Raw genomic sequence first — 16,487 nt, forward strand, 5'->3', positions numbered from 1 at the left:
AGGGGAGCAGTGGGGCGGCCTGTCGGCGGCGGCAAGGCACCTGCTGCCAACCGTCAACTGTCTGATCGCTGGTCTTAGTCGAGGTATCAGCCTGTGCGTCTTGAGTGTCTGGCTGTTGGGCATGCTCAGCCTTGGAAGGCTGCGCATGCGCTGTGGGTCGAGGTCTCCTGCGAGGACAGACCTTTGTCAAATGGCCCATCTGTCTGCAAATGAAACAGTGATTCGGAGGCCCGAATAGTCCACGCTCTGACGGAACCAACCTCCACTCACCCGAGGTAGTAGAATGACCTTCGTAAGAGTGGGGGTGTCCCGAACCAGATCACGTACTGTGGGGATGTCGGCCGCCTTGGCAGCTACAGAGGCTGCCGTGTGAGGTGTCTCGAGGACAGTCCCAATCATTGAGCCTATCCTGAACAAGAGTGGGTACTCCCTCCTCAAACCGGGAAAGAAGACGGAGATGGAAAGGTCTGCCGCCTCTACCAGAACATCAGTAGCTGGATCGAAACCATGCCTCCACTGTGGAAAGTGGGCTCGAACTGCTCGGATGGCCAAAGGGCTCGTCGCGATGACCTTGGACGCCATCTCGGAGGTCTCGAACTCTATCTGATGGTAGCCGCGTCCGAGGAACTAAACATCCAAGATCTTGCCCACCTCTGCGAGAAGGCGGGCCTAGAGAAGATCACGCACCTCCCTCTGCTAGGTCCGGTGCCGAGAATCTTGCAGATGACGGAAGTCGCCTAAAGGCGTTCTACCTCTGCTGCGAGGCTCGCTTGCTCTGTCGGCGAATAACAATCCCATCCGTGTTCTTTCGGATAACAAACTTTTTACCTTCTTTTTCAAATTCTTTGCTGGTAACTCCATTGCAAAGAAGGTCCTAGTCCCCACAACCATTCCCTTTCCAAAACCAAGTTTGCACAATCCATGTTGATATTTTGGAAGTCGAGTTATCTGTATACCCTTGTATCTCAACTTCCAAATTGGATACTAGAGTATCCCATATCTTCTTGTCTTTACCATGCATCATAGAGACGACATATTGGTGAGCACTTGGTTGTTGAGAAAACTTAGTTTCTTGACATAATTCACAAAGTTGTGTGTGACAGAGTCATCTATCATGACCCTGACCCTATTCCCATTTACAACCCATGCATTTTTACCAACTCATGTGGACCAAAACTCGATTTCCACATGTTGATTGACAAACAACAATGATGCTCTGTGTCCCCATGCAACACTTCTATGAATTTATATTTTTCATTACCATTTATCGAAAGTGTTTGGACAACATGAATTTGCCTATCTTTATGACTCTTGTCGGGACCTTTATCCTTTCTATCATCCTTTTTCTTTTTGTTCTTTGGACAATTCCATTGAGAATGGTCAAGTGACAAACAAGTGAAGCACAAGTTTTCTTTTTTAGCCTTTGCAAAGTCCTCTTGGTTCAGCCTAGGTCCTGGTGCAACCCTCTTTTTAAACAATGGTTTATTGTTATGTCCCGGTTACAAGAGAGGGGATCTGGTCTAAGACACCGTTGGGATGGGCGTCTGGTGCCTGGGCGGACGTAGTGTGAACCTTGCCAGTGTGGCCGGCCACTTATATAAAAGGGAGGCCAAGGCCTCATTTGTAGTTATCGACCCTTATTGGCAGAGTGCCAATGGTTAGTCCGTGAGGCCAAGTGGTATGGGACACTTGATCTTATAGGTGTACGCCTACGTCCTTAGACGTTGGCCCCAGCACGGGGGTGCTACCGGATGGTGGCTATGGTCGGGTGGTTCGTCCGACGCGTGTCTACAGGCGGTGCGTGTAGCCGGGAGATCCTCTCCGCTTGTTTGTTTTATGGTATCAGAGCCGGCTTGGCTGCAGGAAGCACCATGTGCACACCTATGGATAGGCTCGAGTCGGGTAACCTAATTTTGAGTAATTTTCAATAGCTAATTGCTGAAATTACCGTTTTTTTTTCTTCTCGTGATCAGTTTGCAAGTGAAAATTAATGCTTTATTGCTGATTTTTGTTGAAAATCGAGAGCTTTTTTATTAATTTTGTTGATTTTTATGAAAATCAGGGGAGAGAGAGTTGGCACAACATTTCACTGCATCCAAGAGTGCTGGCATTTCGAGCGTGGAGAGCTTTGCAGCGCTAGTTCCAGCGTGGCTTTTTTTTTGTGTGCTGGGCACGAGCAGGCACACGTGGGTCTGCTGCCTTTCTTTCTCCACGCGTCGCAAGGATCAATGCCCATCGTTGATTTTTTATGCTAAGCTCTCTTTCTTCCTTGCATTGATTTTTATAAGTGACCCCCTCTTTTAAAATATGACCAGGACCTTTTTAAGGTGAGTATGAAACTTGAATTATTAAAAGAACTCACCAGTGAGAAATATTTGCAGAAAGCTTACTCTTAACTCCTCTGCTTCTCTCCTAAGCCCCCTCTCTCTCATCTGCTCGCACTCGCGTGCTCCCTCCATCACCTACCTGCCTCTGGATGCTCATGCCGATGCAGAGAGCTTCCCATAGTTCAACTTTTTGCGAGCGAAAGATGCAAAAAAGGCGTGTTTTCACACGAAATTTTCAGTTTTTACCGGATTTCACCATGGATTCCTCCAGCTCAGATGCATAACATGAAGACACACCAAGTAACATTCAAATTTCGTTCACGCATGCTTTGTATACGTGGATCGCAGGTACTTTCTAGAGCCTCGACCAACGTATATCCGTTCTGGAAAACGCAAATGTTCAGACGAACATTCGCTTGTCCTCTCTTGAAGGGGCCGTGCAAGGGTTTAATGCCTGTCTTGCTACTTTCGAAAATACGGCTCGGCCGACGATTGTGTGTATTTTTGAGAATGATACCTATCTCCAGCAATTGCGAACGCAGATTGTTGCTTTTGGACGCTCAAAGAGTGGTCCCACTGCCACAATTCCGTACAAGACCACCAATTGCTGAAGGGAAGAGGAGTGTACGGAATTGGCCGTAAATATTGGCTTTATCAGTGGACTACTTATTTTGATCTCTATGGGGAGCATGATAAACGGAGGATTCAAATGATTCCTCTCTATTTGCACAGTAAGGCGCTTACCTAGTGGCGTGATATGACAAAGAAGCCTACAACGTGGGCTGATTTTTGTATGAAATTCAAGAAAGATTTTGCCAAATGGATCCTTTGAAAGCCTATGCAAAATTGCAGAATCTTTGGAGATATTATTTTAGGAGCTCCATGTTTTTATGATAAACAAGATACATTGTATATTTTTAGGAATTCCATGATTTTATGATAAACAAGATACATAGTATATAGACTATGTACATCACTCTCTTTGTTTTTGTTAAATAGGACATGCCCCATGTATCTGTTTTGCTTTGTAATCAGAATTCTGTAAACAATGGGTTTGCAATACCAATTGTTACTGCTTTGGAAATGTTCAAGGATATAAAGTCTTCTGATGTTGACTTCTATCAATGTATACCATCTGCTTGGTTTGATTCATTAGTGCTTGGTACTTCTGTCATTGAATTTTGTAAAAATATTTCATGTTCTTCTATTGGACTCCGGGATTTTGACGAATCCACCCTTATCCGAGAAATTGTGATTGATTTCAGGGATGTTTTTCCTAATGATCTACCTCCTGGCTTGCCACCTTTGAGAGGAGTAGATCATGCCATTGAACTGGTGACTGGTAATCAACTAGGTGCCAAGCTATCTTTTCTAACTAGCTGCCAAGTCAGTTGAGTCAGCAAAACCAACAACCTGTTGTTCTCCGTGTGTACTGCCAGGTTAGCCATCAATGATGTTAACAGATCTATTGCCCGCTAGTTAAGATACACCTACTACCATGTATGGTGAACTGCCAACATGACAACCACGTTGTCAAAATGCCACTTGTCAATTGTGCTGGTTGCTGTGATCTACCAGTCCAATTGGCCATTCCATCAACCTTGTCCACCGGCCTTGTATTCAAACAACATTGACTATATACATATGGGTTTTCAAAGTTCACAGATACCAATAAAGTAGAGTAACCAGCTAACATTCTTTCCACAAGTGGGACTTGCAAGTTGAAGACACGTTGTACTTGTATTCACCCAAATCGTACTTGGCAATGTTGCAAGGCTACCTAAGACATCTTCAACCATCCTAAGCTGGGGGTTCCCAGCAAAATTACGTGCACAAATGGCTTTGTTGTATATGGGGGCCTTACAAGGTGTGCAACCAATTATAAATGTAGATTGGGCTGAGAGGTGGGCATTGAGTCCCCACTCCCCCCCCGCCCCCTTTTCACCCCCGAAATATTACCAAAGATAATTTATATTGGCTGGGGAAAAACTATAAGCCAATGACAATCCAATCTTGTCAGTGGAGCCAGTACTGAAAATGGTTTATTTATACGTTATGGAGCTTTTATACTTTCTACAGTAAAAATTTGAAGTTGGTTTATCTGTATGGTACGAAGCATTTATATGGTATACAGTAAAAAATTAAAGTATTTTAATTTCTATTCCATGAAGCATGTATAACACAACCAAGAATGTCCGTAGATCAACGAGCTACCACTTTCTCAGGTGCACCTTTTGTCATAGGTTTGAAATTGTCACAAACAACTAGTCACTAGAAAACCTTTTGTCATACATTTGAAGTTGTCACAAAAAACTAGTCATTAGAAAAGCTTCACTAAAATCTGATTCAAATTGAGCAGGGGGCCCAGGATGCTAAGAAGGCAAAGCTTTATGGAAGAATTGGAAAGGAGATTGTCTCAGCGTATGTGTTCCTCTAAAGCTGTCAGGGTTTTAGGGTAGAGCTTTCCTGGTGAATGATACTGAAGTTGATGCAGTGTTAGGAGAGGAGGATCACCCAATCCTGTGGCAAATTCAGCATTAGCTGCTCTTTTACAGTATGCCAAAGATTTTGATATTCCGAAGGACATCATTGAAAGGAACATAAAGAAAGCATCAGAGAAGGGCCAACAAGATTTTGAGCCAATGATATACGAGGTATGATCCAAGATTGAGTTTCTAGCTTTGTGACCCAGTTTGAGTATTACTAGCTGTTATCAGTCACCATGTCATTGTAGGCTTATGGATTCGGAGGCATCGGCATCCTCATCGAGGTTTTAACAGACAATTCCAATCGTGCAGCAGCAAACGTCCGAGAAGTCGTTAAGAAAAGTGGGTGTAAGATGGCTGATGCTGGCTCTGTGCAGTTCAATTTCAAAAAGGCGGGTGTAGTCAATGTTAAGGCAGATAAGGTGGATGCGGATTCACTTCTTGCAGCAGCCATGGATGCAGGTGCAGAGGACGTCATCGAGCCAACTTACTATGAAGATGAAGATCCTCAAGATGCTTCTGACAAGTGAGTCATGTGGTCTTTTATCTCAAGGGTTGCTGTATGGGATTTTGTCTTTTGATAAATACCTTGCTGAAACCCCTTATCAGATACTATAAAGTGATGACTCCTCTAGAACAATACTCCGCGGTGTCTAAAAGGCTGCAAGGAGCTGGTATTCCTGTGGTCATGGAGTCCTCTGGTCTGGAGTACATACCAAATGCAATTTTGGAGGTAAGGTTCCGGAATTGTGTGAGTTCACATTTCATTGTCACTGTCTAGTTGCCTTGTCATAATCATGAACGTCACATTCTCTCTGGTTAACTACCTTTGACGTTATGTTTCTTTCAGCCAGATGACGAGGCAATAGAATTGAATAAGGCTCTTATGGAAAGGCTTCTTGAACTGGATGATGTAGATGCTGTTTACAGCAATCAAGCATAGCGGAAAACAAAAATTCATAAAGATAAAGCTCGTCTTTCCCCAAAAGGATGGGTAGGGGGTAATTTGTGATATGAGCGAGAATTTCGCCATGTTTTTTTATGAATTCTCAAGCTTGTGGAATTCATAGTGCACTACAGGTTGCCATCTGTTATTCCATCTAGATAAGACAGTTACGGTGTTTGTTTTGCTGGGTGTGGATAATGAACCTAAACTGACTAGATTTTGCCTATAGATGCTAAGGTGGATGCAGACCATGCTGGAGGAAAGTGCCTTTCTAGTGGGAACACAGAATGTATAGTATTTGAGAGGATTGTTCTTTTAAACTTTTTTAATCTAGGGGAGGACAGGAATGAGGTTAAACCGCAAGGAGTCCATCACTGAATTGCTCGAGGTTGCTACAAGGAGGCTCTCATTTTCTCAAAAGCTTGTTGGAACCAGAGAGGACATTATGCAATGCACACAAGAAAGGTTTCGAGAAAGGTCAATGGTTTCATGAAAGGCGGCACTTTCAAGGAGCATTTCAATTTATTTGAGGCTGTTAAAAGATAGGATTAATAGTTCTTGCAGCAGAAGACAACTCTGCGAGAAAGTGGGCATGAAATTGATTATACGAGCCTCAGAAATGAGAGATTTTTTGACATAAACATCATGGGTGGGGTGACACTTCCCCTGTTTTGCAGCTGATAGAATAGCCTAAGTGATACCTTTGAGCCTTGGAGTTTTACACACACACATATTCTCTGCTTTTTCTGAGCTCTTGAAATTATTGTCTTCATTATTTCCAGATAGGAAATGCTCCAACATGGCTTTAGGTGCAGGGTTATTGATCCTTTCGGCATGTTAAAACATGCCATAGAGGAGAAAGGAGAAAGGTGAACAATCCAAGTGCTCATACTCGGAACAATGTTGTAGTACGATAACCACTTTACAATGCAAGATGTGTTCCTTATGGTAAGTTTTGTCATAGTGAAGGCTGTAAGAAATTCAAAAATTGAATGAAAATGTCCTTTTTTTAATTGAATGTGTGTGTGTGTGTGTGTGTGTGTGTGTGTGTGTGAGAGAGAGAGAGAGAGAGAGAGATTCATGCATGCACACACACATCTAGCTTCGGAGGTCAGAAAAGTCTGAACTTACGAGTTATGAGAGGCTTAAGCACTGACACACAAGCAAAAGCACATCACACCAAAAGCCGGATAAACAAGCAAAAAAGCTCACAACTCAGAAATCTATTTGATAGATCTATTGACGTCTCGTGTAATTGTTGTTGCAATGTTAAAAGTTCTTGGCTTCTCTTTTGGAAGGTGAACCACACTTTGGATAAGCCAAATAGAGCCACTAGATGAGATATCTATGTATCAGAGTAACAACTTCTATTGTCTACAAGATTGCTTTGTGGTGGTAGCATAGAGGATAGATGGAAGTATCACAAGAATGAATGTAAAGCAAAGGCCTCCACAAGTGATTCCATAGGGAGATGGGTAAGGTGGAGGACAAGTTGAGAGACACAAAGAACGATGTGTACAACAAAAACTCTCTTCTCAATTTTTTGTATCCTACATGTTTATAAAGTTTCATGCAACAAGTAACCTCTACCACAACTTTCACTGACCACTTAAAACCTATGGTGCATGTATTGCATGCCATAAGCGACTAATACCACAGGGAGGTTTTTTTCCAACATTTATTTGTTCTTTACATAACTCTATGTCATGATGATCTAGGAAAGCATAGGTCTCTCTAAGGACCTTATGCTTACTATGATTTTAGAAAGCATTGCTTAGGTTGCAACAATAAAGGGATCTTCTAATTGTAGTGAGCAAAAGTAGGTGAAGCATATATGAGGGGAGGCCTCAATTGAATGTAAATGTAGCTCACCTTGTACAAGAAAATGTGAAATAGATTCTAAAAAGCCCAACCAAAGGACGATGACTGTTGAGCCTTAAGGTAAATTAAAGGAAATAGAGCTAGAGCATACACTTTTGTTCATGTAGGAAAAAGGAGGCCAAGTGTCTTTTCAAATTTGTACCCATTTATGGAATATAGGGTTTCTCGAAGTTGTGTATAATAAGTTTGCCTTTTTATTTCGTATAAACACACTAATCAAAGGACTTAATTGAAAGCTAGGCATTATTCATTTTGTAGAGCCACCCCCATGAGGAGATGGGGAGAAGATACAAGAGCAATAATTAAATGCTCCACATCATCCCTCTAATACATTTTATAGATGCAAGTCAAAATGACGTGCCACAAACACTAACTCTAGCTTTAAGATGGCAAAGAAATCAAGAATTGAAAGAACCATTGAAGAGGTTTATATGGATATTCTTAAAAAAGATACCTTGCCAAACTTGAAAATACAAATCCAAGATCAAATAAGCTTGATGTGCATTCATGGGAAGAAGCACCAAACCTAAAGTCTAGAAGATGTAGAAAACGTTGTCTCAAATAGAGAAGGAAAATGTATTGACCAACACAAGGTCCAAACAACGTCACATATCACAAGGTGTCAAAGCACGTGAAAAATATTTTATGTATGGTATTGGGATGACACAAACAGGTATTGTGATGACACAATTGGAAGGGCAAGTTTTCGAGTAATGTGTGCTAGTATTGTGTACATGAGCAATTAAATTAACCGTTGCATCACAACACAAAATTGGTGGATAAAGATGAAGCCTTATTTTTCTACTTGCATTTGTCAAAAACTTTTCTAAACCGAAATTTTCAGGGGTTAAGACACTGTTGAAGTCAAGATGCCCCGAGTAGTAAGATTCCCCAATTTTGTTTTCTTCAATACTCACTTTTGTGTGTGTCACCGTTTGCACCTACTACCGTATTTGGGGACATCTCTACTATATTATTTAGAAGGACTATGTTTGCCCTACACCCTATTCAATGGTAGGCTCTTTTACCAATCAATTTAAACTCCAAAATGTAGTCATTTTCCATCACCCTTTGGCATTTGCAATTAATATTTGGCCCTTTTCCATTTGACAAAAATTTGGGCTTAAGCAGAGGATTGTTCCTATTAGCTAGCTTCTTTTGTTTGAGTGTGAACCCCCTCTAGCCACCTTTTTCATCCTAGTCATCAAGATTCATGTGAATATCCATTTGAAGCCATATGATTTGTCCACCTTCGATAATGACGCTTAAAATTATGTATCTACATATGATGTGCCCTTTGATATCTCGAAATCATATGTCTATATAAAAGTCTACTTTGTGCACACATTTGCAAGTTGATAAATCGTTTCTCTCTTCCTCACTCAAAATGGTACTCTTCATGATCTCCCTAACATGCCTTCCACATGCTTGGATGTCTTGTTTGCAACTATTCTTGTTTTGGTTGAGCAGCTTCTTGTACCTACTTTAAGTTTCTTTTACCTAAAAAATATAATCCTTTGTCTGCATGCACAATGCTTTGCTTGTGTATCTTCTTAAAGTGATTGCTAATCTTGCAAAGGGGCCACAAGTTGATATATTTGGTGTCTCTAATTTTCATTTAAACTCTAATTTCTTTGAAATGCATGCACAAAGTTTTTTTACGATATTCCACAATTGGCTCTCTAAAAAAAATCACATGTAACCCTATTCAAGTGGGTCTTTAGCAATAAGTCAACAAATCTCAAATGAAAATAAGGTGTGGTACATATGTTGATTGAACAACTCGCATCGATCTAGAAACTACAACATATTTGGTGTCTCTAATTTTCATTTAAACTCTAATTTCTTTGAAATGCATGCACAAAGTTTTTTTACGATATTCCACAATTGGCTCTCTAAAAAAAAGCACATGTAACCCTATTCAAGTGGGTCTTTAGCAATAAGTCAACAAATCTCAAATGAAAATAAGGTGTGGTACATATGTTGATTGAACAACTCGCATCGATCTAGAAACTACAACATATGCCAAAATAATACCAATCACTTTCTCTCTTGCAAATAAGCATAATCAGCCACTATATCACGTGAAGTCATCTTTAAGTGGACTTTGAGGCTTCTGAGCTTACGCCATACTCAGCAAATAAGTAGGTAAACCAAAAATGTTTGAATGTGGGATAGCAAAAGCACCCTCATTGTGTGCATACACACACGTGCATTATTGTGTGTGAGAGAGATAAGAAGAAGATCAAAAGTTTTAACATCGTAGGAACAATCTCAAGAGAGCTCAATGATTTACCCGTCAAGTTTTGAACTAAAGACCTATTGTTTGTGTGTGTGTGTGTGTGTGTGTGTGTGTGTGTGTGTGTGTGTGTGTGTGTGTGTGTGTGTGTTCCAGTAACCATTATAACATAAACACCACAGAATCCTTATAAATTACAGAAGACACTAGAAACTATGTCAATAAAAAGGTGGTATAACTCCCATTCATAGTACAGAACAGACTTTATACACAAGTCTAAGAGAATTAAGAGCGTGAAGAAACATAAGTCCGCCATCTTCAAGCCAGAGAACTTTGAAAACCATAGTTGAAAAGGTAACCCTCACCTACACCCATGGAAACAACACAACTTTTAGTTAGCATTGGCACCGTATGCAGGTAATGTATGGGTATCCCACATGTTATAGATGTCACCCAACTAAATTTCTTGCAAAGATAATTAATAAGAAATATGAAGCTACATAATTATTTAATTTACAAGGGGGAAAAAACACACTTTGGAGCTCCTTTTGCTTTGCAAGCTCTCATGAGATAAGGTCGGAGACGAGTTTTAAGATGTAATTTTTAGCCTCGAAGTGGGCCACATATACTTGTTTCTTGACTTTACGTAGTTTGGCATTAATTGTTGCAATTGTTTCAGGGTCAGTGACAGTGCTCATACGTGCAGTCAATCTCTATTTTGGAGTTACTTGTAACATAAAAGGAATTAGTAAGTAAGTTCTACTTCTTCCTCAACAGAGTTGAGAACCATATGCAAGATAGTAAGTATAAATGCTACACCCCTAATCATATATAGCATATAGAAGGAGTATTCCGTGGTACCATATTCCTTCCAAAATCAAGGGAACAGAGCCACCATGGCCATACCCTCGAAGTAATACACCACACTATTCAATTACATGAGCGCCTGATCTGCAACTTTTCCCACCATAGTCTACAGCAATACTTATAACCATAATCGGTCCTAAGCAAACATTACCTTGTCTTTAAACAACTATGTAAACTTATATATGCCCAAGTCGAGCAGCTTTAACTTGGGAACACAAAAACCATGCAGGAATGTACCTTTAATTTGAGCAAAACTAGTAAGTTCAGGCCCCATTTCAACCCATTTCATCAAACCATGTACGGCCAACTTGAGCGGCTTCAGACGGCATAGTCATAATTGAGCTTGAGTATTAAGCTCATAATCAAACCAGAAGTTATAAACCATATACAACCAAGCTGAGGAAATTATTCACGGAAACTCAATACAGAGAAGGAAATCCATGAACTGGCAAGAATAGTAAGCTTGGTCTCTACCCCATAAGTGCATCAATAGTATATACCTGCTGCGCCAATAGTTTAAAAAAACTAAAAAACAAGGTCAGGGTTATTTAAAAACTAGTAGGTTAACACTATCATGTTAAGAAAGATTTTAACCACCATCAAATCTTATCCTAAATAAAGGTACGAAGTAACAACCATCCACCTGCCAATAACCAGTTTATACCTATGCAAGGCCATAGTTTCTCACCCAATAGGTAGGTCCACCTTACCATATATGGGCCTTCACCAAGTAGTAAGAAGACCTTCAATCAAACTTGAAGCTTTTTACAATACCATGCATCCAGTATTGTAGGCAGTTACTCTCTTTCCATTTTAAACAAACCAGCCTTTGATAGGATCATATATATGCAGCAATCGAGAAATCCTATTTTTGAAAAGAAACCACAAACACATGCCGTAGCTATAAACGGGTGCATATCCTTATGGTACAACAATAAATTGAAAGTTTTTTCTACCAGTGAATAAACCAACCATGCCCTAGCCAGAAGGGGCAGAGTAGAAGTACCATTACAGTATTTGCAAAAAGTATCATAACATCAAGTGAGTAATCCAAAGAACTTCCATAAGTCACGTGAAAGGGAGTCGGAGCCACCAACTCCACAATAGCATGCTTATCCTTTCCTTTAGCCATATAGACGATTAGTAAATGCTACCTCTTGCAGGAAAAAGACCCCCAATCTCAAAGCACACAAGCACTCACACACTCACCAAAGACACACAGTACCAATGCTAAGTGAGCATAAAAGATCACCTTTATAGGCTTGGGAGCTTGAGGACGTTTTCCTTTTTCAGCAGTGTGGTAGGCCGAGCTCCAATAGGAAGACGTTATTGCTGCACTGCTACATTTAGTAGCTGCCTTCCTTCACAGTGGTGAGGCGGGCCCTGCTTTAACTGCATCATAGACGCGTACAGAGAGCAGGTGAAATGGGAACACAGAGAGAGAGAGAGAGAGAGAGAGAGAGAGAGAGAGAGAGAGAGAGAGAGAGAGAGGATTGGGAAGTGCGTGAGAGTGAAGGGGGAAGAACTAGGGTATTTAGAAAATGCAGTGTGCGCATATGTCGCACGTGTCAATGCAAGGGACTTGCCGTACACTGTGTGCGAGCCACAAATGGCTGCAAGCACACAACCAAACTAATCTAGCAAGTTCAAGAGAGCAAGGGTGTGTCACTCACTGCCCTACTCTCGTCTTCGTGGAGGATTTCTCGCCGCGAAGAAGAGGGAGTTACCACTGTGCCGTGCTCAACCGCCTCGCCGCCGTCCTGCCTTCGTAATGCTCTCTCTCTCTCTCTCTCTCTCTCTCTCTCTCTCTCTCTCTCTCTCTCTCTCTCTCTCTCTCTCTCTCTCTCTCTCTCTCTCTCTCCTACACACACACACAAGGAGATGAAGAAAAAAATGGAGATGGAGCAAGAGCACTCTTTAATTGCACAAATGAGAGAATGAGTGATTTTTAGGTTTAGGTGACTTTTATATAAGCTCGTCCATTCACACTTGGGCGTCCATGCTTAGCCAACTAATCCTTGAATGTTCCAGTTAGAGTGTATCACTTTTACCCTTTTCCTATTGGACCGACAAGCCCAGCCCATGACTACTAGAAGTGGACACCGATGGTTAACATGCCCCCCTTCCTGATGTAGATTCCGCCCTTGGAATATAACAGTGCAGCATCGGGATCCACAATAGGAGTACCTATGTCAGAAGAAAAACAACATTGTGAAAGCTCAAAGGCAGCATGTGCAGGCATGAAATAAGTGAGATGCATTCATGATAGTTTAGAAAATGCAAAAAAAAAATGAATTGTAACATTGTGAACTAGAACAAGCGTAGTACCTGGATGAAATTCAATTGAGTTAAGGTCTATTAGGCTGACTCTAAGAGAATTACACAAGAGCTAGGGCTAAGAGCTAGGGCTAAAGTAAGTACTAGATTGACCAACGTTAATTAAAAAATGTCGACTAAAGAGTAGTTAACCCTAGGAAGCTCGTCGGGGTCTAAAGGCTGGTGATCTTGTAACTTATACCACTTAAGTGTGATCAACATAAAATACAAGGAAGTTTGTGCTATTTGCTTTTTAAAAAAAACTTTTTTTTTCTTTTTCTCTTTTATGTTGTGTTCATAGTTGCTACAAGTAACTGGGGGACTCGAGGTCTCAGATACCAGCAGTCTGGGAGACTCGAGGTCTCAAATACTAGCTTGAGCATAAACTAGTCGAGAGACTCGAGGTCTCAAATACCAATTTAACACATGGACTTCCACAACACAAGTCGCACTTAGGTGAAATAAGCTAGAGAGAACTATATCCTCATAGCTTAAAACATTACTAAAGTTACTACAATTAATAGACTATTTAGGAATTAAAGTCAGCAACAATTAAGTGGCCTAGTTTAGCATAAGGTCCTGATACCTACTTAAAGCCAACTAATAGACCAAACTCAAAGAGAAGAACAAGGTACTAGAAGTCTCAAAAATTTATAGCATCTAAAGTGGCAATGTCACAACTTCATAAATTTTATGCATTGTTAGAAACTTAAATAAGATGCAAACATGTAACTGTGGGAAGCATAGATAAAAGGAAGTAGTACACCTGATATAATGGAGAACATCCGTTGTAACATGTAAACATCCATTGTCGTTGTCCTTCGAAGGCATCCTTATGTAGTCACAAATTGCACAATAGTCACCACCAAGCATTCACCTTCCAGAGGCACATCAGTGGGAAAAAAGAACTTTGCTAATCACTAAACTCTAAAACATAAACACTCCTATCGTACTAATCCTACCTACCCTCCATCACTCGAGTGATGAGGATCAAAGTAAGTGAAGGTTGGAGAGTTTGGTCGGCAGCTCTAAGGCTAAACCACCATCCTCATCATCAAGGTAGATGTAATCCTCTTCGGTAAGGCCATGTTTTGACTAGTATTGTGCACACTCATTTGCTAATTGCTCTTGTTCTTTACTAATTATTTTTTTAAAACTAGGGTGGTTAGTTACTATATATCTATATATATACAATCCCTAAAATTGAAAAGCTCAAGGGTCAAGGAAAGAAGGATAAGAGGGGAATAATTCAATAGGCTGACGTGAATGAAGACTCCCCCCTTCCTTGGGTGGATCATACTTGAAAAGGATTTCATCACCTTTTGGAACCAGTTATTCCAATTGGTAATAGGTGAGGATTTTAGCCAATAGTTCTCTATTACCTTGGGTGCCTCATTGAGTTGCAAGGGTGGTAAGGTACTCTCCCATGATTTTATTTGCAACGTTGTTGTAGGTGGTGAACTTACAACGGGAGGTGCAAACTCTTCTTTGTTTGTATGGATATGTACAATGGTAGGTGGAGGTTGTGTCGAAGCTTCTATTTTTGTATAGGAACTACATGAAGAGAACAAATCTTTATTTGACTTTCCTGTTCTTGAGCTAGGTGGAACAAATCGTTCTTTCTTTGGTACCCAAACTAACTCTGGAGCGGGTATGTAGCATTCTGTGATTTTTTTCTTTTCGCAATCTTCAATTTATTTTGGATCTACAAGATTAGGCTCACATGGGTCAGGTGACAGGTAAGAGCACAATTTACGTTTTGGCACCCAGATTTAATCATTTCCTTCATTGTAGCCTTGGGCTTCCAATAGTTTTTTGGGAATCCAACACAAATTTCTTTACATTTCTTGGGGCGAGTGGGTCTCTTACTAGGCTCCTGTCTTTGAGCACTATCTATGGTCGTTAAAGAAGCTTTAGGGACCCAATTGTATGTTTTCTTTGCCATATTAGGATGAGTCTTGTGTATCTCAAGCTTTATTTCAACTATAGCACTTGAAACTTTGGAGAGTTGGGCTATGGGGACATATGGTTCAACCTCCTGGACATGCAATGTTTTGGGTTTTATTTCCTTAAGAGGCAATATCTCAGGGACTATGGCTTGACTGGTAGGGCTAAGAGTTGGTTTCTGCATTGTGACACCCCCAGTCCCCCAATCAATAGTGCATTTGGTGGCTATCATCCATGTGTGTCCTAGGTTTATATTACTCTCCATAGTTCTAGCAGGCATGACCAAAAAGTCTTGAGCTACAACCCCATTGTCATAACTGACAGAAGTGTGTAGGATTCCAAAAACAGTGGTCTTCATCTTATTGACACCCTTGACTTGGATGGTGCCTGTGGATAGGGGTGGTTTTCCTAGTTGACACCAAACTCCATAGGATAACAAATTATGTTGAGCTCATGTATTCAATAATGCGTTATATAGTACTCTCCCATAGAGGCTATTTAGTTCAATTGGATATCGTAGAGGTGGCTCAGATTCCAATGAATCATCATAAGTGTCTTCAAAAAATGCTTTCGTGATTCCCAGATTAGCCTCTTGTTGGCGTCTAAGACGTTGTTGTCTTTCTCGAGCCTCAACTCTTGCTTAGATCTTTTTAAGCTCTGCTTGTTCTTTGGTCTTTTGATTTATTCTAGCACGTACATTTTCTCGATATCTCCGCCTCTTATATCTCTTACTCTTCTTGTCTAATTTTTTATTACGGCCGATCTCTAGTGAAGAGTCACTAGATGAATCGCTACTTGGGTCTTCTGCTCCCTTGGATAGATTGTCATCTAGGGTACTACTGGGCTCTGAATGATTTGTCCCCACATTTGCACTAAGATTTAACTCAGATTCTTCGTCCTCATAGTCAATTTCAATTGATGACTCTGACCCCAACTCGTGTGGGCTATAGTCTTGTGAGACGCTACTGGTTCCAATGCGAGTCAAACCTTCATCCTGTAGGTCATCAGAAGCTATATGCATTGCTTCTAGCATATTTAAGGGTACGAGTGGTGGCATTTCATCCCCTCATATGTTACCCAGATCGTCCCCCTGTTTCCCCAAGTGTCTATGGTTGCTGCTAGGTGGACCCAATCCACATAGTCCGACTCAGTCATCCCAGGTAGTACATCCATATAAGGAGAATCTTCCCCAACATCAATGTCCGCTTTACACGTGTAACAATACAGCAATGGGGCCGAGTGAACTGTGGTGTCAGATCTATGATCAATTATAAACTTGTTTCTTAGAGGAAGTGCTCGACCAGTTTCAAGATCCACTCGAATGACAGAATCTTGGAACTGCAAGTAGACATGGTTTTTAGACCAGTCATACACCATTTTTGCTTCCCTCATAAAAGGACGTCCTAAGATCATCTCAGATGCCATAGTGTCCTTGGATAAATCCATAACAATGAAGGTAATTCTTATTTTATGTCCAA

At 40.9% G+C, this 16,487-nt stretch overlaps 1 protein-coding gene across 1 annotated transcript in view; it reads left to right on the plus strand.

Annotated features, from left to right (window-relative positions):
* LOC147460327 (YebC-like protein) overlaps positions 1-6,711 on the plus strand; it is a 76,007-nt gene extending 69,296 nt beyond the window's left edge. Inside the window, exons 3-7 of the mRNA XM_086511405.1 lie at positions 4,687-4,748; positions 4,822-4,981; positions 5,062-5,339; positions 5,423-5,546; positions 5,664-6,711. Of these exons, the coding sequence (XP_086367531.1) occupies positions 4,687-4,748; positions 4,822-4,981; positions 5,062-5,339; positions 5,423-5,546; positions 5,664-5,756 (717 nt within the window). The 3' untranslated portion in view covers positions 5,757-6,711. The remainder of the gene's footprint in view (positions 1-4,686; positions 4,749-4,821; positions 4,982-5,061; positions 5,340-5,422; positions 5,547-5,663) is intronic.
* Positions 6,712-16,487: the final 9,776 nt, after the last annotated feature.

Source organism: Adiantum capillus-veneris, chromosome 4 (assembly GCF_014529385.1).
Source record: "Adiantum capillus-veneris isolate H3 chromosome 4, ASM1452938v2, whole genome shotgun sequence".
Classification (NCBI taxonomy): domain Eukaryota; kingdom Viridiplantae; phylum Streptophyta; class Polypodiopsida; order Polypodiales; family Pteridaceae; genus Adiantum; species Adiantum capillus-veneris.